The 21,372-nt window shown below is 51.0% G+C and overlaps 1 protein-coding gene, 4 non-coding genes and 1 pseudogene across 9 annotated transcripts in view; 2 read left to right on the forward strand and 4 right to left on the reverse strand.

Annotated features, from left to right (window-relative positions):
* Positions 1–681: 681 nt before the first annotated feature.
* TRNAD-GUC lies at positions 682–753 on the reverse strand. The gene has a single exon. It is a non-coding gene; the product is annotated as a tRNA-Asp (tRNA).
* A 444-nt stretch (positions 754–1,197) lies between these two features.
* Positions 1,198–1,270, reverse strand: TRNAF-GAA. Its single transcript has one exon. It is a non-coding gene; the product is annotated as a tRNA-Phe (tRNA).
* A 3,037-nt stretch (positions 1,271–4,307) lies between these two features.
* Positions 4,308–4,379, reverse strand: TRNAD-GUC. Its single transcript has one exon. It is a non-coding gene; the product is annotated as a tRNA-Asp (tRNA).
* Positions 4,380–4,625: 246 nt separating this feature from the next.
* Positions 4,626–4,697, forward strand: TRNAA-UGC. The gene has a single exon. It is a non-coding gene; the product is annotated as a tRNA-Ala (tRNA).
* Positions 4,698–11,617: 6,920 nt separating this feature from the next.
* On the forward strand, positions 11,618–13,494 carry LOC111538737 (annotated as a pseudogene). The gene has a single exon (XR_002730445.3). The product of XR_002730445.3 is annotated as a histone deacetylase 1 pseudogene (transcript).
* Positions 13,495–13,833: 339 nt separating this feature from the next.
* The window catches only part of DHX37 (DEAH-box helicase 37), a 48,646-nt gene continuing 41,107 nt past the window's right edge, over positions 13,834–21,372 (reverse strand). For 2 of the 4 annotated variants that reach the window (XM_023206242.2, XM_023206230.2), the window contains exons 21-27: positions 19,993–20,165; positions 18,307–18,421; positions 18,030–18,167; positions 17,770–17,864; positions 17,607–17,680; positions 15,730–15,827; positions 13,834–15,533 (exon numbers count right to left, since the gene is read on the reverse strand). In XM_023206242.2, coding sequence (XP_023062010.2) covers positions 15,448–15,533; positions 15,730–15,827; positions 17,607–17,680; positions 17,770–17,864; positions 18,030–18,167; positions 18,307–18,421; positions 19,993–20,165 — 779 coding nt within the window. In that variant the 3' untranslated portion in view covers positions 13,834–15,447. Of the gene's footprint in view, positions 15,534–15,729; positions 15,828–16,941; positions 17,027–17,606; positions 17,681–17,769; positions 17,865–18,029; positions 18,168–18,306; positions 18,422–19,992; positions 20,166–20,372; positions 20,480–21,372 lie in introns of those variants that run through there. The other 2 variants (XM_023206234.2, XR_002730443.2) reach the window with 2 other exon arrangements.

Below are 21,372 nucleotides of genomic sequence, written 5' to 3' on the forward strand. Positions count from 1 at the left end.
TTTTTTTTTTTTTTTTTTTTTTTTTTTTTGAGACGGAGTTTTGCTCTTGTTGCCCAGGCTGGAGTGCAATGGCGTGATCTTGGCTCACCGCAACCTCCACCTCCCAGGTGCAAGCGATTCTCCTGCCTCAGCCTCCCCAGTAGCTGGGATTATAGGCATGCGCCACCAAGCCCAGCTAATTTTGTATTTTTAGTCGAGATGGGGTTTCTCCGTGTGGGTCGGTCTTGTCTCGAACTCCCGACCTCAGTTGATCCGCCCACCTCGGCCTCCCAAAGTTCTGGGATTACAGGCGTGAAACCCCTGTTTCAAAACGGTGAAACCCCATCTCTACTAAATATACAAAAATTAGCCGGGCCTGGTGGCGCGCGCCTGTAATCCCAGCTACTTGGGAGGCTGAGATAGGAGAATCGCTTGAACCCAGGAGACGGAGGAGGAGGAGACTGCGCCACTGCACTCCAGCCTGGCGGCAGAGCGAGACTCTGTCTCAGAAAAAAAAAGAAAGAAAGAAATGGATGAACACTTCCGCATGCGAGCATTGCCTTTTTCTTGCTTTTCTGTAACCGTGTGACACGCAGCAAGGTCACAGACAACCGCAGAAACAGATTTCCGTTAACCTGCAGGGTTTATTATTCTTAGGAAGAGTGAGGAAAAATACAGAGGAACGGTAAAAATACGACAAGCCTCCCCGTCGGGGAATCGAACCCCGGTCTCCCGCGTGACAGGCGGGGATACTTACCACTATACTAACGAGGACCGCCCATGAAAGGTTGGTTTCAAGTCACTTTCTTAAAGTACATGTAGCTTTCCCTAAACAGGTTAGAAAGAATTAAATATCTTGTGTTTCCCACAAAACAACAGGTCCGACTTGACTTCATGCCATTTTCAGGCGATCGTTTCCTGCTCAGTCTTTAATTTTGCCACGAGAGTTCAGAAAGCAGATATTAAAAAACAGAAAGCAAAAATGAACAAACACGCATCAGCAAATGCATTTGAGACATGAAGAAGGTGGAGACGGGAAAAACCTTATTTGATTTACCCAAAGGGTGACTGGCGGGGGAGTTCCCTTCCCCTCCGGTTCCTCGTGGACACTGCTCGGGGCTTTCTTAAATATAGAAAGTAAAAGCCTTTTGTTAATTGTAAAGAATCGGATCCGTCTATGCACCTCCTTTTATCCCCTCCAGGAAGGAAAAGCGAAACTGCCGAAACCCGGGATCGAACCAGGGACCTTTAGATCTTCAGTCTAACGCTCTCCCAACTGAGCTATTTCGGCAGCCGTTGTGGGAAGAGCATTCTTTTATCCTCCTGATCGTTTTGCCGCCCCGGGTCTTTGGCACCGACGCTGGGAAGGCAGGTTCAATAGGAACCGCTTGCGGTGGCCTTCTCGTCTGGCAAGGCCACGACCTCCGAGAAGCCTTCTCTGATCATATTTCCCGACAAGGCCCAGGACTTACTATTTATTGTTAACGTTATCATTTTCCTTGTCTGTCTCCCCAGCTAGCATGACAAACGCAAGAGGAGCAGGAACCTCGTCTGCCTCGGGCACCGCTCTGTCCCTCAGTACCTAGAAGAGTGCCTAGCATGTTGTAGGGGCTTGACAAATATTTGTTGACTGATTGACTGACTGAATGAATGAATGCATGCATGCATGAATGAATGAATCCCACCTGGCTCAGAGCTGGGGTTTCTCAAGCCCCCTTCTCTGCGCAAAGGAAAAAGGTCATCCCCTGGGCGCAATTGAGCAGCGCGAGGCGTGGCAGGAATGTTGACCCCGCCAGGGCCTGAGGGAGGACGCGTCGGCCGGAAAGCAGCTCACTGCAAGCTCCGCCTCCCAGGTTCACGCCATTCTCCTGCCTCAGTCTCCCGAGTAGCCGGGACTAACAGGCGCCCGCTACCACGCCTGGCTAATTTTTTGTATTTTTAGTAGAGACGGGGCTTTCACCTTTTTAGCCAGGATGGTCTCGATTTCTTGACCTCGTGATCCGCCCGCCTCGGCCTCCCAAAGTGCTGGGATTACAGGCCTGAGCCACCAAGCCCGGCCGTTTCCTTGACTTTTAAAATAAAAATTAGGTTGATGTCCTGGAACATGGACAATGGCTATTTCTTATTCATCCCGGAGTGGGTGTATGGTGGTATTGTGAGAACCTTTACTGGACATTCTGCCAAATAATTAGAGCGGTACTTGTGCTCTAGTTCAGTTAGCTATCCCTTTTACCCTGGCATTTCATGAACCAGAAACAAAACAAAACAAAACAAACAAACAAGCACGACATCGTAAAACAAGAGAAGCCTCTTTTAGGTCCTTTGACCCCCATGTTTATTTAGATACAACTGACATTCCACGAGGTATACCAGATAAATTCAAAGGTAGAAATCAGATAGCTGTGAGGTTCAAATCCCTTCTCCCACAAATAACAATTAATAAGAATGTATATTGGATAAACTATATTTATTACTATCAACAGCAATTTATTAACTATACTTAAAGATGCTATTAACGGAATAGCAGAACAATTAGGATCCACTAGTAAAACGGTCTAGGAAAATAAAATGGCTTTAAATATAGTGTTAACTGAGAAAGGTGGTGCTTGTGTTATAGTTAAAACCCAATGTTGTTTACAACCTTCATCCCAGATAACACTACTCCTAAGTATAACCAGAACCTTACAAGGTCTCACTGCTTTATCTAAAGAGCTAACTCGAAATTCTAGAATCAGTAACCCTATTCAAATTGGCTAGGAGGATGGTTTGGTCAATGGAAGGAAACTATAACCTCAATTCTCACTTCTATTACTACTGTATTAGGTATACTTCTCCTTCTCAGATGTTATATTATACCATGCCTCTGGAAGCTAATGACAAAATTAATAATGACAGTTCTTACCAAAACGACTAAAACCTATCTTAACTCTCCTCCACCTTATTCTGAGACTTCTCCTCTTAAAAGCTCATGTAGAACAATTAAGCCAAAACATGCTAAAACAGTTTAAAAAGGAAAAATCATAAAAATTTAAAGGGAAGGAATTGTAGAAAGCAAGAGTTCGTCTTCAAAGCTTCCCCTTTAAATCATAAATGTTACTGATATCTTTTCTCAAAACTAATTTTCTTATAGTAATAACTATCTGTTAAGCCTTAGGTAGCAAATGTAACAGAATAAGCACACTCTGACTTTAGTATCTATGTTAAACATGCTCACAGGCATGTAGTATATTCTATGTCCTTGTACCTTTGTCAAAATATTCGTGCTGGACGTACCCAGGCATGTCCCAGCTTGCAGCCTACACTCCTCCCTTACTTAGGAATATTATTACTTTTCTAAGTCCTTTCTAAGCAACATCCTTTTTTCCTTTGTTCCTCACTGCCTTTACGTATTTTAAAAAGTTTTGAACTGTTAGCTAATCGGGTTTTAGTTTAAATTGTGAGGTCTGGCTCCAGTCAGTGAAGTCAAAACACAGCAATAGGGACCTCATGCATAAGGAATAAATATTCTTATGTCTCTTTTACTTTGTGTATGCTCGTGGCAGAATTGTTGACCGGCACCACCCTTTCTGCAGAAAGTAAAAGTCGCCTTGCTGAGGAAACTTTTTGTCTAATTGGTAATTCTTCTCTGAGACATCGGAGAATAAGCATTTATTTTCAAAAGTGGTTATATCTGACTTTTAAAAATTCTACGTATCATTCTGATAAAAATCGAATAAGACAGAAAAAAAGAAGGGAGAAAAAAATAGAATTCCGAAAGTCCAGAAAGGTACAGAAATGGAAAGTCAAAGAGTTACTCCCATCCACCACCTGAGTCCTTCTCCCCGAAGGCCCCCTATGTCTACAGTTGATTGTGACTGATGAGACTTTGGGCAGGCCACGGAGCCTCTATCTGTGCTTGTATTTCCTCAGTCTGGTGTGGAGAAAACCGCACGTTGGTAGGATGCTTGAGGATGTAATGCGTGAACACTAAAGCGCTTACCAATACTGCCCTGCACATGTTAAGAACTGTATATTGTTGGTGGCTGCTGCTGCTGTTGTTACCATGATGTTAATCAGAAACACGAAAATACTCACATATTTGTGTGCATATCTATAATTTTTTGACATAAAAATGAACCTATTGTGCACACTGCTGAGCACCCCCTTTTTTCTCCCCCCCAGCTCTCCTTGGAGGGCAAAGAATCCTCGAAAGGGCCCTAATTCACAGTGTTGCGGGCACACCTGGGACGTGCACATCCTCGTATACCTACTCAGTACATTTTGGAACAATGTAAAGCATCGCCAACAGGGTTTCCCGTTCTGTATTTCAAAACGTCAACTCTGTTAGCCTCCCCGTCGGGGAATCGAACCCCGGTCTCCCGCGTGACAGGCGGGGATACTCACCACTATACTAACGAGGACAAGCCGTATCTGGTTTTCTGCAGCTCAGTCTCTAAGACCGTAGCGTTCTCCCGCTGTCCTTCCTACCCTTTGCGGGTAATCCGGGCTCCGTGCCGGGCCCCCTGGCCTCAGAGCTTTCCCAGGGCGGGCAGAGGCCCCTTTGAGTGGCTGGAGGCACTGCACGTTCGGAAACTAAGACACCTGAACTAGCAGAGCGAAGGGCACGCTCTGTATCACCATTCCCAGAAATAAGACGTGCAAGGAAGGGGGATGTAGCTCAGTGGTAGAGCGCATGCTTTGCATGTATGAGGCCCCGGGTTCAATCCCCGGCATCTCCAGGATTTTCTTTCTGCCTTTTTCCTGCAAATTACAGTCACACAGAAAGGAAAATTGGGAATAGGACCCCGGGAGCCCCCATCAACCTTCCTGCGAAGAAAGCTCCCTTGGAAGGGCCTGCGCCAGCTTACATCCCTGCTCCAATGACAAATCCCTTGGGCCCCTCCACCAGAGATCCGCGTTCAGTAGGTCGGCCACGGGGCCGACAATATGCCATTTGAAACGAACCCTCCCAGTTATTTGTTTCATCAAACAGATAGAAAAACACTGGGTTCCTTAGAAAGGTTCTGCAATTGACCATTCATTAACTCCTGGGGGCCTCATGTCAGGTTCTGTGCACGCGTTGACACCTACTGTGTGCCGGGTAAAGTGTACGTTTCCTGGTGTCCCTGGATAAGACAGGCCAGGCAAGCTTTCTCGGCCTTCTTGGACTTCATAGTCTAGTCCCGGAGACTTAACAATAAGCAAGTAGCGATACGTTTTATGAAGACAAGAATAGCGATGAGATGGACACTCAGGGGTGCATGAGTGGCGGCTGCTTTAGATCAGCTGCCAGGGGAGGCCCCTGCAGAAACAATGCGTGGAGCGGAGGAAACAGCAGGTGCCAAGGCCCTGAGGCTGGAGAAAGGGCGCTCTGTGTTGAAGGGGCAGGAAGAAAGCCCTGCCCCGGAGCTTAGTGAATGAGGATGAACTTTACCTTCGAAGACGCTGGAAGGCCTGACGCAGGGGAACGGGACCAGATTCAGGTTTGAAAAGGCTCCCTCTGGCTGCCATGCGGAGAATACGCCCTAGGCGTGGGTGGATGTGGGGAGACAGGGAAGGAGGTGCAGCCACCGCCCAGAGAGCTGATGGAGACTTCCTCCAGAGGTGTGGCAGAGGAGGTGCGAGCATGATGGAGTTCAGGACAAATTCTGGACGTGGTTGCATAGTATTTCCTAACGCAGGGGTAGCATGCTTTATTACCATTCCTCCTGGCGATTCGGGTAATTTTGTTTCCTCTCACTGAAGTGTTGCAGTCAGTCATCTGGTACATGCACTTTCCTTGCCTTCTGGCGCCGGTATCTCGATGGGACAGATTTCCACAGGGAGCAATGCAGGGTCAAAGGGCATGGATACTTTTCAAAACGTACTTCTCTGTCACCCAGGCTGGAATGCAGTGGTGCGATCATAGCTCACTGCAGCCTCCAAATCCTGGGCTCAAGCGATCCTCCCACCTCAGCCTCCCAGCAGCTGAGACTACAGGTATACTTCACCGCCTCCAGCAAACATTTTTATTTTCTTTCTTTCTTTCTTTTTCTTTTTTTTTTTTTTTGTAGAGACAGGGGTGCCGCTATGTTGTCCAGGCTGCTCTGGAAATCCTGACCTTAAGTGATTCTCTCACCTCAGCCTTCCAAAGTGCTGGGATTACAGGCGTAAACCACCATGCCTGGTTTATTTTAAATATTGCTAGATTTTCCGCCAGGCGTGGTGGCTTATGCCTGTAATCCCAGCACTTTGGAAGGGCCAGGTGGGCAGATCACCTGAGGTCAGGAGTTTGAGACCAGCCTAGCCAACATGGTGAAACTTCATCTCTACTAAAAATACAAAAAATTAGCTGGGTGTGGTGGCACACACTTGTAGTCCCAGCTACTCAGGAGGCTGAGGCAGGAGAATCACTTGAACTCGGGAGGCAGAGGTTGCAGTGAGCAGAGATCGCGCCACCACACTCCAGCCTGGGCAACAGAGCAAGACTCTGTCTCAGAAAAAATACATTAAAAAAAAAACAATAAATATTGCTGGATTTTTTCTAAGGGCTGTGGCAACTTACATATTCTCTAACAATGTGTGAAGGTGCTCTTTTCCTTATAATTTCAGCATTGGGTGTGGCCATGATTCCTAATTTTTCCAAATCTGTTGGGTAGGAAGTAGAACTGAATTATTTCTTTGCTTTTCTCCTGCTCACTTTCTAGGGTGTGCATGTTTTCAGGTATCTACCAGCCATGCAGATGCAGGTTTTTTTTTGTTTTTGTTTTTGTTTTTGTTTTTGTTTTTCCAGATGGGAATCTCACTCTGTCATCCAGGCTGGAGTGCAGTGGCACAATCTCAAATCTCCACAACCTTCACTTCCTGGGTTCAAATGATTCTCATCCCTCAGGCCCTCGAGTAGCTGGTATTACCAGTGTGTGCCACTATGCCTGGCTAATTTTTGTATTTTTTTATTCGAGATGGTGTTTCGCCATGTTGGCCATGTTGGTCTCGAACTCCTGGCCTCAGGTGATTTATTTGCCTCGGCCTCCCAAAGTGCTGGGATGACAGGTATGAGCCACTGCACTCGACCTTAGATGTAGTTTTTGTTTGGTTTTTTGCTTTTTTTGAGATGGAGTTTTGCTCTTGTTGCCCAGGCTAGAGTGCAGTGGCACAATCTCGGCTCACTGCAGCTTCTGCCTTCTGGTTTCAAGTGATTTTCCTGCCTCAGCCTCCCAAGTAGCTGGGATTGCAGGCGCCCACCACCACGCCCAGCTAATTTTTGCATTTTTAGTAGAGATGGGGTTTCACCATGTTGGCCTGGCTGGTCTCAAACTCCTGACCTCGTCCGACCTTGTAATCCACCCGCCTCGGCCTCCCAAAGTGCTGGGATTACAGGAATGAGCCACCGCACCCGGCCTAGATGTAGCAACTAATTTCTTCATGGCCTTTCCCCATTGTGTTTTTCTCACCAAATTGTAATTGCTCATCCAATAGCATGATGCTGTTCATCATGTTTTGCAGTATTTTTCATCTATTCTTTCATCTTCTAACTTTGTTTATACAATTTACTATGTCAATGTAAGATTTCAATAAGGTAAAATGTCTTCCCTTTCCTTTATAGTTTCTGGGATGTTTGTTTAACTTTGTTTTTGCTTGTTTTGCTTTGTTTTTTGAGACAGGATCTCACTCTGTCGCCCAGGCTAGAGAGCAGTGGCTTGATCTTGGCTCACTGCAACTTGTCTCCCAGCTTCAAGTGATTCTCCTGCCTCAGCCTCCCAAGTAGCTAGGATTACAGGCGCCTGCCACCACACTGGCTAATTTTTGTATTTTTAGTAGAGACAGGGTTTCACCATGTTGGCCAGGCTGGTCTTGAACTCCTGGCTTCAAGTGATCCACCTGCCTCGGCCTCCCAAAGTGCTGGGATTATAGGCATGAGCCACCATGCCTGGCCTTGTTTAATTTTGAAAGCTTTTTCCAGTGTTCTTATAAATATTCATTGCAACTTACTTTTTAATATTTGCCCTCCCATGTTTTGGGTACCCAGGATGGTAAGCAAGACAGAAGATCTGCTATCACTGGGGAGGCGTCCTCCTCCCTGGGGAGGCGTCCAGAGGGGCTTGCCTCTGAAGGTGAGAAGCCAGAGGGAGCAGGAGTTAGGCTCAGAGCACCCTGGGAGAGGGAACGGCACCTGCGAAGGCCAACAGGGCTGCTTCGGGGAAGGTGGAAGGAGGGCAGGTTGGCCCTTGGGTGTGGTGTGAGTGGAGTGCTTGTGCATATCCAGTCTTGGAGGCCACGTTCGAGTTGGCCTTGATCTCTTGGGTAATGGAGACTCTTTATAGGGCTTTAAAGCAGGATGGTAGCCGGCATGGTAGCTCATGCCTGTAATCCCAGCACTTTAGGAGGCCTAGGTGGGCATATCACCTGAGGTCAGGAGTTTGAGACCAGCCTGACTAACGTGGCGAAACCCTGTTTCTACTAAAATACAAAAAATTAGCCAGGTGTGGTGGTGCTCACCTGTAATCCCAGCTACTCGGGAGGCTGAGACAGGAGAATTGCTTGAACCCGGGAGGTGGAGGTTGCAGTGAGCTGAGATCATGTCATTGCACTCCTGCTTGGGCAACAAGAGCAAAACTCTGTCTCAAAAAAAAAAAAAAGAAAAAGAAAGCAAAAAACCAAAAAATAAAGCTGGGTGGTGACGTGATCTGATCTGGGACACAATTTCCACGGAGGACAACCTAACCATTTTTCTTTTTTCTTTTTTTCTTTGAGATGGAGTTTCACTCTTGTTGTCCAGGAAAGCAAGAAAAAGGCAGTGCTCGCATGCCGAAGTGTTCTTCCATTTCTTTTTTTTTTTTTTGAGACGGAGTCTCACTCTGTCGCCGGGCTGGATCTGCCTTAGCCTCCTGAGTAGCTGGGATTACAGGCAACTGCCACCATGCCTGGCTAATTTTTGCATTTTTAATAGAGATGGGGTTTCACCATGCTGGTCAGGCTGGGCTCGAACCCCTGACCTCAAATGATCCGTCCACTTGGGCCTCCCAAAATGCTAGCATTACAGGTGTAAGCCACCATGCCCCGGCGATCTAACCATTTTTCAAAAGGAAGAATCCCCAAGCCTCTCGACCTGGCAATCCCACTTCTTGGCATTTGCCTTGTAGATATACATCCAGGTATGAAATGACGCGTCTACGAAGATGCTCAACACAGCTTTGCTCATTGTAGCAGGTTAGGAAGTACCCATTGCTGGGACTGATTTTAAAAACAATGGTAGTGCTACATACTGTGGAATGTTCTGCAGCTGATAAAAAGAATGGGACAGGCCAGGTGCAGTGTCCCGCACTTTGGGAGACCAACGCAGGAGGATTGCTTGAACCAAGGAGTTCAAGACCATCCAGGGGCTGGGCGCAATGGCTCACACCTGTAATCCTAGCACTTTGGAAGGCTGAGGCAGGTGGACTGCCTGAGCTCAGGAGTTTGAGACCACCCTGGGCAACATGGTGAAACCCCATCTCCACCAAAAATTAGCCGGGCATGGGGGTGGGCGCCTGTAGTCCCAGCTACTAGGGAGGCTGAGGCAGGAGAATCACTTGAACCCAGGAGCCGAGATAGTGCCACTGCACTCCAGCCTGGGCAACAGAGCGAGATTTCATCTCCAAAAAAGACCAGCCGGGGCAATATAGTGAAACCCTTTCTATCACAAATTTTCAAATGAGCTCAGTGTGATGGCATGTGCTTGTAGTCCCAGCTCATCAGCTCAGTCCCAGCTGAAATGGGAGGATTGCTTGATCCCGGGTGGTCGAGGTTGCAGTGAGTGATTGTGCCACTGCACTCCAGCCTGGGTGACAGATACTGTCTCTATTTTAGAGACAGTAGGGTCTTTTAGGTCGCAAGACCATTCAGTGGGGGAAGGAACTGCCTCTTTGACAAATGGCGATGGGACTACTGGAGAGCCACATGCAAAAGAATGTTGACCACCTGACTTACACCATATACACAGAAATTAATTCAAATTGGATGAAAGTTTTTTTTGTTGTTTTTGTTTTTTTTGAGATGGAGTTTTGCCCTCATCACCCAGGCTGGAGTGCAATGGCACGATCTCAACTCACTGCAACCTCCTCCTCCTGCCTCAGCCTCCCAAGAAGCTGGGATTACAGGTGCTCACCACCACGCCTGGCTAGTTTTTGTATTTCAGTAGCGATGGGGTTTCACTATGTAGGTCAAGCTAATCTTGAACTCCTGACCTGAAATGATCCACCTGCCTTGGTCCCCCAAAGTGCTGGGATCACAGGGGTTAGCCACCATGCCTGGCCATTTTTTATTTTTATTTTTATTTTTTGAGACGAAGTTTTGCTCTCGTTGTCCAGGCTGGAGTGCAATGGCATGATCTCAGCTCATTGCAATCTCCTCTTTCTGCCTCAGCCTCCCAAGTAGCTGGGATTACAGGCACCTGCCACTTTGCCCGGCTAGTTTTTGTGTTTTTAGTGGAGACAGGGTTTCACCATGTTGGCCAGGCTGGTCTCGAACTCCTGACCTCAGATGATCTGCACCCTTAGCATCCTGAAGTGTTGGGATTACAGGCATGAGCCACCATACCCAGCATAAGATGTAAATGTAAAAGCTAAAACTATAGCTGTGCACAGTGGCTCATGCCTGTAATCCCAGCACTTTGGGAGGCAGAGGTGGACGGATCACCTGATGTCAGGCATTCAAGACCAGCCTGGCCAACATGGCGAAACCCTGTCTCTAAAAACATAGTCTCTACAAAAATTAGCTGGGCATGGTGGCACGTGCCTTTAATCCCAGTAACTCAGGAGGCTGAGGCAGGAGAATCGCTTGAACCCTGGAGGCGGAGGTTGCAGTGAGCTGAGATCACACCAATCCACTCCAGCCTTGGTGACACAGTGAGACTTCGTCTCAAAAAAATAAATAAATAAAAGCTAAATGACATTGGCCAGGCAATAGTGCTCTTGTTTTTTGTTTTTTTACTCCAAGGTATATACCCAAGAGAATGGAAAATATACATCCACACAGAAACCTGTACATAAATGTTCACAGCAGCTCTATTCACACTAGCCAAAAGATGGAAACAAATAAAAATGTGGACTATCCATTCACTGGGGTATTATCCAGGCATAGGAAGGAATGAAGTACTTTAGGAGCTCAAGACCAGCCTGGGCAACATAGCAAGAGCTGGCTCTATTGAAAATTGTAGCCCAGTATGGTGGAGTGTGCCTATAGTCCCAGCTATTTGGGAGGCAGAAGGATCACTTGAACCCAGGAGATGGAGGCTGCAGTGAACTAGGATCGCACCACTGCACTCCAGCCTGTATGACAGAGTAAGATCCTTTCAAAAAAACAACCAACAAACCAGGCGCGGTGGCTCACCCCTGTAATCCCAGCACTTTGGGAGGCGGAGGCGGGTGGATCATGAGGTCAAGAGATCAAGACTATCCTGGCCAACATGGTGAAACCCCATCTCTACTTAAAATATAAAAATTAGTTGGGTGTGGTGGCACGTGCCTGTAGTCCCGGCTACTCGGGAGGCTGAAGCAAGAGAATCGCTTGAACCCGGGAGGCGGAGGTTGCAGTGAGCCGAGGTTGCCCCAGTGCAGTCCAGCCTGGTAACAGAGTGAGACTCTGTCTCAAAAAAACAAACAAGGAGTGGAGCAGCGGGCGGGAGGGCGGATGGACCGACTGAAGGTAGGGATGGGAGGCGAGCAAGATGGCGCAGAAGCAGGGCACCCGGAGGAAAGTCTGTTACTATTACGACGGGGATGTTGGAAATTACTACTACGGACAAGCCACCCAGTGAAGCCTCACCGAATCCGCATGACTCATTTGCTGCCTAACTATGGTCTCTACTGAAAAATGGAAATCCATCGCCCTTACAAAGCCAATGCTGAGGAGATGACATCGCTGTGTGCAGTCATCACAGCGATGACTACATTAAATTCTTGCGCTCCATCCGTCCAGATAACATGTCGGAGTACAGCAAGCAGATGCAGAGATTCAGCATTGGTGAGGACTGTCCGGTATTCGATGGCCTGTTTGAGTTCTCTCAGTTGTCTACTGGTGGTTCTGTGGCAAGTGCTGTGAAGCTTAATAAGCAGCAGACGGACATCGCTGTGAATTGGGCTGGGGGCCTGCACCATGCAAAGAAGTCTGAGGCATCTAGCTTCTGTTACGTCAATGACCTCGTCTTGGCCATCCTGGAACTGCTAAAGTATCAGCAGAGGGTGCTGTATATCGACATTGATATTCACCATGGCAACGGCGTGGAAGTGGCCTTCTATACCACAGACCGGGTCATGACTGTGTCCTTTCATAAGTATGGAGAGTACTTCCCAGGAACTGGGGACCTACGGGATATCGGGGCTGGCAAAGGCAAGTATTATGCTGTTAACTACCCGCTCCGAGACAGGATGGATGACGAGTCCTATGAGGCCATTTTCAAGCCAGTCATGTCCAAAGTAATGGAGATGCTCCCGCCTAGCGCGGTGGCCTCACAGTGTGGCTCAGACTCCCCATCTGGGGATCGGTTAGGTTGCTTCAGTCTAACCATCAAAGGGCACGTCAAGTGTGTGGAACGTGTCAAGAGCTTTAACCTGCCTATGCTGACGCTGGGAGGTGGTAGTTACACCATTTGTAATGTTGCCCAGTGCTGGACATACGAGACAGCTGTGGCCCTGGATACGGAGATCCCTAATGAGCTTCCATACAACAACTACTTTGAATACTTTGGACCAGATTTCAAGCTCCACATCAGTCCTTCCAATATGACTAACCAGAGCACCAATGAGTACCCGGAGAAGATCAAACAGCGACTGTTTGAGAACCTTAGAATGCTGCCGCATGCACCTGGGGTCCAAATGCAGGCGATTCCTGAGGACGCAATCCCTGAGGAGAGTGGCGATGAGGACGAAGACGACACTGACAAGCGCATCTCGATCTGCTCCTCTGACAAACGAACTGCCTGTGAGGAAGAGTTCTCCGATTCTGGGGGGGGGGGGGGGGGGGGCCCCAAAAACTCTTCCAACTTCAAAAAAGCCAAGAGAGTCAAAACAGAGGATGAAAAAGAGAAAGACCCAGAGGAGAAGAAAGAAGTCACAGAAGAGGAGAAAACCAAGGAGGAGAAGCCAGAAGCCAAAGGGGTCAAGGAGGAGGTCAAGTTGGCCTGAACAGACCTCTCCAGCTCTGGCTTCCTGCTGAGTCCCTCACCTTTCTCCCCCTACCCCTCAGATTTTATATTTTCTATTTCTCTATGTATTTATATAAAAATCTATTAAATATAAATATCCCCAGGGACAGAAACCAAGGCCCTGAGCCCAGGGCAGCTGTGCTGGGTGAGCTCTTCCAGGGGCCGCCGTGCCACCCATTCTTCCCCAGTTCTTAACTTTGAACCATAAAGGGTGCCAGGTCTGGGTGAAAGGGATACTTTTATGCAACCATAAGACAAAATCCTTAAATGCCAAGTGCCTGCTTAATAGCTTTGGAAAGGTGCCCTTATTTAACATTCTAGAAGGGGTAGCTGGGTCTTCAAGGATTTCCTGTTCTTTTCAGGCTCCTAAGGTAACATCAGCCTGTTTTCATACCTTCCCACTGGCCTCAAGTGAGCCAAGAAACACTGCCTGCCCCGTCTTCTCCTAATTCTGCAGGTGGAGGTTGCTAGTCTAGTTTCCTTTTTGAGATACTATTTTCATTTTTGTGAGCCTCTTTGTAATAAAATGGTATATTTCTAAAACAAACAAACAAAAAACCAAAAAAAAAAAAAAAAAAAAAAAAGCAACAAAAGAGATAAATGTCCAGAAAGCGCAAATCCAGAGACAGAAAGTAGATTTGTGGGGCCTGGAGCTGGGGAAACTGGGAGAAATGGGGCAGACTGCTGATGGGTACGGGGTATCTTTTTAGGGCTATAAAAATGCTCTGGAATCAGGTCATGGTAATGGTTGCACAACTGTGATATACTAAAAGCAACTGTATACCTTAAAATGGTGAATTTTATGGTACGTTAATTACATAACATTTTTTTAAAAAGCATCACCTAATTACAACTGTGGACGCTTTGCTGTGGCTGTGGAGTGCGATGAGGAGGCAGGGACGTCCCTGAGGAGGCTGCCCCGGCGCCTGAGACAGCGGTGGGAACGATGGCTTCCGCTTTCATCTCAGAATTGCCAGCCCATGTGCGGTGGGAAAGCTGGAGGTCAGGACTTTTGAGTGGGAAACAGCTCAATTCTACATGTTAGTGAGGAATTCAAGTCTTCCTTAATCACTGGGCGGGTTAAGCAAACGTGTCTGCAGGGCCCTGGCTCACGGCCCTGCCCTGGGCTCCTGGGGAGGAACTTGGAGTGAGAAGGGCCGGGCTGCCTTCTCGGCTATGGGGCAGATGGGGAGAGGGAGCTGCTCGGGCTTCGAGAGCAGCCAGGGAGGTAAGTAAACCCAGCGAGGAGAGGCCTCCTTAGAGCAGATGGCAGTACTGGGAAGGCAGGTCGGCCACCAGGCCACGTCCCGCGACAGCACACTCGCCACCTGGGTGTCCTTCCCCAAGTGCATTCCACAAAATAATCTGGGTGCAAGGAACATTTTATTCCATAACGGTCTCCACCAAAGCCGCAGAACCAAAGCCAGGAGCGGAATCCATCCTGCGAGCGCTGGGCTCTGGGGAGACGTCTGCGCCCTCACCATGGAGGACAGAAGGGCAGGGGCCTCCCGACTCCTTGGTCCTGTCTGGGGTGCTCCTGTCTCTCTTGCTGGGGGACCTACCCCACCCTTCCCCTCCCACCTCGGCCACAGAGGAACAAGGGAGACAAACTGAGGGTTCTGCAGTCCCTATTCAAGGCCGACAGAATAGTCCTGTGGCCCCAGCCTAGCTAGGCCCATCCTCTGCGGCATGGCAGTGGTGACCAAGCACGGCCAAGGTCAGCTCCGCTCCCTGCCGTCTGAGAGCTGACCACAGGCAGACGAGATGCCCAGTCCCTGCAGCCGTAACACAGGAAAGGTGCTGGTGTCCACCCTCCCAAGAAGGCATGGAGCCTGGGGGCCCCGAGCTGGGCCCCTCAAGGTCAACGCAGAGCTCAGTGGCTCACCTAACATCTGGGATGGTTGTGAGGCCAGGGCTGGGCGGCCCTCCCTGACTCTAGAGGGAAGAATTGCAGGAAGGATAAGCCTTCCACGTGCCTCCTTGGCCTTCTGGTAGGGCGGGTGGGGAAGGGACTGCAGAGACCTCCAGCCCTGCTGCTCCACAGGGGACTAATGTAGTCCAAAGAGCACACTGAACAGAACAGCGTCCAGCACGTGAGATGAAATCATCATCCACCACGTAATAAACAGTTCAAAAAGTCACCCCCAGGCCGGATGGCACGGGCAGCAGCACGCTTCATACAGGATCGAGTTCTCATGGACGAGGGTTGCCAGGGTTTGACCTACTTCCTGAGAGCAGGCCATGAAGCCCATGCCAGGCGGTGACGGTTGCAGGGTGACAGGCTGCTGCCAGCTCTCCAGTCCTCGGCCCTCCAGCCAGGTGTCCGGTCAGTGGTCAGTGGTGGGGGGCCAGGCTTTCTCGATATCAGGGTGCATGGCCTGTGGAAGCCACTCACAGTACGCGGCCAGGAGGTCTGCAGGGGAGGGAAGGAGGATAGCGTCAGGGTGACCCTGGGCCCAGGGACTCTCCTGAGATGGCAGGAAGCTGGCCAGCAGCTATGGGGCCAGATCCTTCTGCCAAGCCAGGGCTGACTGTGCACAAAGCACAAAGCCCCTGCTTCGGTGACCCCATCCCGTCCACTTCCACCCCTTGGCCCTGGTCAAACTCACATTTGGGGTTTTTCTTCCAAGCGACCAGCAAGGCTTCACGGCAGTCAGCCTTCTCTGCAACCAGGGCTCGCAGGAGGCTCTCCGTCCGGGGCTGCAGCCTGTGGGGCAGGGATGCAGGTTGGTGGCAGGCAGCCAGGGCACAGACCGGCTGCTGCTGGGGGCCTGAAAACAGGGCAGGCACCACCACCCCACCAGCCCCACCCCGGAGGGTGAAGAGCTGGCTGGGCATGGTGACATGCACCTGTAGCCCCAGTTACTCAGGAGGCTGAAGTAGGAGGATCCCCTGAGCCCGGGAGTTGGGGGCTGTAGTGAGCCATGATTACACCACTGCACTCCAGCCTGGGTGACTGGGCAAGACCTTGTCTCAAAAACAAACAAATTGGCTGGGCGTGGTGGTTCATGCCTGTAATCCCAGCACTTTGGGAGGCTGAGGCAGGTGGATCACCTGAGACCAGAAGTTCGAGACCAGCTTGGCTAACATGGTGAAACTCTATCTCTACTAAAAATCCAAAAGTATTTGCCAGGCATGGTGGCGGGCACCCGTAATCCCAGCTACTCAGGAGGCTGAGGCAGGAGAATCACTTGAACCCGGGAGGTGGAGGCTGCAGTGAGCAGAGATTGCGCCATTGCACTCTAACCTGGGCAACAAGAACAAAACTCTGTCTCAAACAAACAAAGAAGCAAACAAACAAAACTCCAAAGCAAAAAAACCCAAATTCTCTAGACAGGCCTTCTAAAAAATAAATTATAATAATAAAATAAAAGAGAAGGCAAAGGGTCCCCTTCCCCTAATCATCCTGGGACAGAAGGCTCTAGATCCCACCTCCTCCCATCCACCCTGGCTGCCTCTGGTCCACATTCCTTGCCCACCAAGGCTACTCTGTGCATGCAACTTGTCTCATCTAGAACCTTCCTCCAGATTTGTGCCCAGCTCCAGCCCTGCCTCCTCTGAATCTGCCCAGTGAGGCTCTCCCCGACCAGCCCAGTCGCACTCCACCCCAAGCCCATCGAGGCCTCACTCATGTCCTGCTCTGTCCCTCTGGGGCCGAGCGACGCCACTGTGGGACAGAGACCGTGTCTGTATCCCAGCCCCGAGAACATGCCTGGGACAGGGCCGCACTGGAAAACGTGAGCTGGGTGACTGACGCTGCTCCTGACAGCCCAGCAGCAGGTGCTGTGCCCCACACCCCATCTTGAGTCCCTGGCACCTGCCTGCACCTTCAGGTCTGCCTCCAGTGCTCCAAGCCCCTGCACCACAGGCTCCGCCAGTCCCAGGAAGGGGGAGGTATCTGTGGGTCTGGACCACAGGCAGGAGGAGAGCAGGAGGAGGAGGTGGAGGGCAAGGGTGAGCCCTGAAGCAGAGGTGGTGGGCGGGATGGGGCAGGGGTCTGCTCTGCTGGGAGGAAGTCCCCAGGGCCAGGATGCCTCCCACTGACACCTGGCAGCTCTCGGGGAGCTGCCCAGTGTCTCCCCTACCCCAGATTCATGCCCACCAAGAACATCAGCGTGTGACCTTATATGGAAAGAGGGTCATTGCAAATGACCTTTTAAGTTAAGGAGAGGTCACCCTGGAGTAGGCTGGACCCTGAATCCAATGACTGGTTCCTTATAAGGAGAGAGCACAGGGAGAGGCCACATGAAGATGGAGGCAGAGACTGCAGTGATGTGGCCACGAGCCCAGGAGGCCGGCAGAGGTAAGAGGGACCCTCCCCGAAAGCCGCTGCACAGAGTGTGGCCCTGCAGCCTTCACAGCTGAGCACACGCTTAGGATCTTTTAAGCCTCTCCGTGTGTGGTGCTCTGTCCCGGCAGCCCTGGGGAAGTCATTCAGGCCTCCGACCCCTCCTGCCCACTGCAAGGCTCCCACTGAAGGCAGTACCTGGCCCACGTCTTCAGCATGGTGCTGGGGCTGGACAGCAGACAGCTCTGGTATGAGGCCAGCTTGCGGAAGACCTGATGAGAGACCACAGGAAGGGGTGAGGCCCGGGCTGCTGCCGCCCACGGTACCTGAGATGAGGGCCTGGAGCCGCTGTGCCACCTACCTGTCCTTCCAGCAGGAACCGGGCAAAGTGCTTGTAGCGGTCAATGCCCTCTGGAAAATCCACCTCGATGGCGGGGAGCGGCCAGCCCACGCGATCTGGAGGGCAGGAGTCAGTGAGCCAGGGACCCGCTTGTAGCTGACCGCCTGAGTCTCATCCCTGCCCCACCCAAGACACACACGTCCAGGGGCAGGGGACAGGGCCACGCGTCCGAGAAGCCCAGGGCTGTGGGAGGCTCAGGTTGCCTGGGACACCCAACTCACAGAACACGCTGGCTCGGTGACACAGCACCCGCCCCCGCTCGGGGCAGTAGGTAGGGGCTGGCTCCTCCAGGGGCTTGTCAAACTGGCAGTAAGAGGGCAGCAGGGCCGGGATCCACTGGACCTCCACGCTAGAGACGCCTGGGGGCCGGGGGAGGAAGCTGGGGTTACAGCGGCACCCTCCGTGGGAGGGGCTCCCATGCCTCTGCCCCAGAGTCCCAGCCACACCCCCATCAGAGCCACCATCGGGGGACAAGGGGCTGTCCCCAGGCCTCAGCACCTTTCATGTACATCTTGGTGGTCTCCACGATTTCCTGGTACACCACAAACTCGGGGAGCTCTTTGAAAAGGACGGAGCTGGGATGGATGAAGACAGGGTCGTCGAGGAGAGGGGTCTGCAGAGAATGGAGAGTGATGTGGTCATTAAGGAACCCAAGCCCAGGGTCTCTGCATACTCTCAACCCAGGAGACTCTGAATATCCACTCCAGCCACAAAAGTGGGAGTGTTCCATCTGCCAGGAAACGCGGCCCATCTACACACCGGAGTCTGATCTAGCCATGAAAAGGAAGGAAGTGCCAGGTGCAGTGGCTCATGCCTATAATCCAACACTTCGGGAGGCCAAGGTGGGTGGATCATCTGAGGTCAAGAGTTCGAGACCAGCCTGGCTGGTTTCACCATGTTGGTGAAACCCCATTTCTACTAAAAATACAAAAAATTAGCTGGGCGTGGTGGTGCACACCTGTAATCCCAGCTACTCGGGAGGCTGAGGCAGGAGAACTGCTTGAACCTGGGAGGTGGAGGTTGCAGTGAGCTGAGATCATGCCATTGCACTCTGGCTTGGGCAACAAGAGCAAAACTCTATCCCCCCCCCAAAAAAAGGAGGAACCCATGCCCGCCATGGCATGGATGGGGCGTGAAAGCATCACACTAAGTGAAAGAGGCCAGACACGAAAAGCCATGTATGTTAAGATTCCACTCATGCCAAATGTCCAGTACAGGCAGATCCACCGACGGAAAGCAGGATCATGAAAATGGCGGTGAAGGGGAACTGGGGACTCACAGCTTACAGGTGTGGGGTTTCTTTGTTGGGTAATAAAAATGTTCTAAAGTTAACTATGCTAATGGTTGCAAAACTCTGTGAAAATACTAAAAACCACTGAATTGAACAATTTAAATGGGTTTAAATGCAGGCCAGATGCAGTGGGTCACATCTGTAATCCCAACACTTTGGCAGGCCAAGGTGGAAGGATTGCTAGAGGCCAGGAGTTCAAGACCAGCCTGGGTAACACTGCCTGTAAGCCCAGCGTTTTGGGAGGCTGAGGCAGGCAGATCATTTGAGGCCAAGAGTTTGAGACCAGCCTAGCCAAAATGATGAAACCCCTTTTCTACTAAAAACACAAAAATTAGCTGGGCGTGGTGGCACATGCCTGTAATCCCAGCTACTTGGGAGGCTGAGGCAGGAAAGTGGCTGGAACCCAGGAGGTGGAGGTTGCAGTGTGCTGAGTTTGCGCCACTACACTCTAATCTGGGCAACAGAGTGAGGCTCTGTCTCAAAAAACAAAACAACAACAACAAAATTAGTCCCAACTACTCAGGAGGCTGAGGCAAGAACGTTATTTGCGCCTGGGAATTTGAGGCTCCAGTGAGCTATGATTGTGCCACTGCACTCTATCCTGGGCAACAGAGTGAGACCCTGTTTCTAAGAAAAACAGAAAACCCAAGAAGAGTTTAAATGCTGTGTGAATTCTATCTCCATTAAACTGTTATTTAAAAAAAAAGCTGGGAATGAGAAACTAACCAAGGCAGATGTGATTCTACTGCAAGCCCCACTTGTTCCTCGGTGGGGACCCACAACTGAGGGGGACAGGCCTCCCCAAGACCCCGAGGACCCAGCCTGCCTGCCCCTCACCAGGTGCCCCGAACGTGCCCCAAGCTACCCGGGCAGGGAGACGGTGGGGGCCCCACCTTGTAGGCGTTCCTCCACTTGTCCTCCAGCAGCTCCTCGCTCTGGACCCTGCGGGCCAGATGGTCCCCCAGGCCGGCCGTCACGATCTGTCGCAGGTAGGTCACCTGGCTCTCGGTGGGCGGCCGCATCTTGGGATCCACGAAGAGCTCAGCCTCTGGGCACACGGCATTGACTGAGGGGAGAACCAGGAGTGAGGATGGTGGTGGCGAGGCCTGGGGCCAGCTCTGCCCTGACCTCCTAGAAAGTCCCAACCATGCTCAGTGCTCTAGCCTCAGCCACTCCCCAGAGGCCACCAGCAGGACCCAAAGCCTCCAGCAGGCAGGATTGCAGCCGTCCCCCATCCCCTCCTTCTCCCTTGGGACAAAGCCCCATATCCTGCCTGGTCAGCAGAGCATTCTGCCAGGAGACGGCCCTCCCCCGACACCCAGGTGGCCTCAGTCTCAGTTCTGGTCCATGATGTGAAGAAGGAAGTTGCGGCTGGAATTCCTGGGAACGTTCAATACAGGAAAAGGACAGCCGGCGGGTGCCCTGGCCTTGTCCTTCCCTTCTCCTGCCTGGAAGGCAGAGGCGACCAAGCCTCCAACTACCTCCTCAGCCCATGAGGTGACCTTAGGATGGAAGGCACAGCGAATGGCAGGAGGATAGCAGCAGAGAAACGCCCTGGGCTGCTGACTCAGTGGCTTCTCTTCCTTGCAACAGTAAAGGTCTAATGTCACCAAGCCACTGTAACCAGCGCTATCTGGAGGCTGACTGCCATTCTGAGCTGCTGCACCTGGAATGGGGCTGTTCTGGAAAGCCACAGCCAGAGGGACACAGAGTACAGTGACAGGGCCACCACCATGCACCTGGCGCTGGGAGAAGGATCGGCTGGAAGAGAGCCATCAATTCTGGCATCAAACCCTGGGATGTCCTTGAATGGAAGGCAAATTCCCCACTAGCCTTGGATAAAAGAACGTGGCCTGCCCAGAAGAGACCTAGTGTCCAGGCTGCCCTCTCTACGCATGGTCCTCTTGCCATATGTTGGAGGACATTTCCTTCCTCTCAAGCTTCCCTGGGTGTTGGTGGCAGGAAGGATTTGTGCTGCTGAGCTGAGGTGGAGTCCAGGGCAAGGCCTCATCCTTCTGCATGAGAAGGGTCTGGGGGACATGTGGGAGGGAAGGGAGTCCAGGCCAGAGCAGTGATGGAAAACGGCAGGAGTTCACCAGGGAAAAGGTGAAATTGAGAGACGACCTGGTGGGGGAAGGCGCAGGCTGGCAGCTGGAATCTGTTAGTGCCCTGCTCGTGTGCACATTCCCTCGTGCCTGGAAAAGCTCCCCAAGTATTGATTTAGGGTTATAAAAACATTTTGGTGCGTAGCAAGTGTGCAAACATGGACTCTA

This window comes from Piliocolobus tephrosceles, chromosome 10, assembly GCF_002776525.5.
Source record: "Piliocolobus tephrosceles isolate RC106 chromosome 10, ASM277652v3, whole genome shotgun sequence".
NCBI classification, from domain to species: domain Eukaryota; kingdom Metazoa; phylum Chordata; class Mammalia; order Primates; family Cercopithecidae; genus Piliocolobus; species Piliocolobus tephrosceles.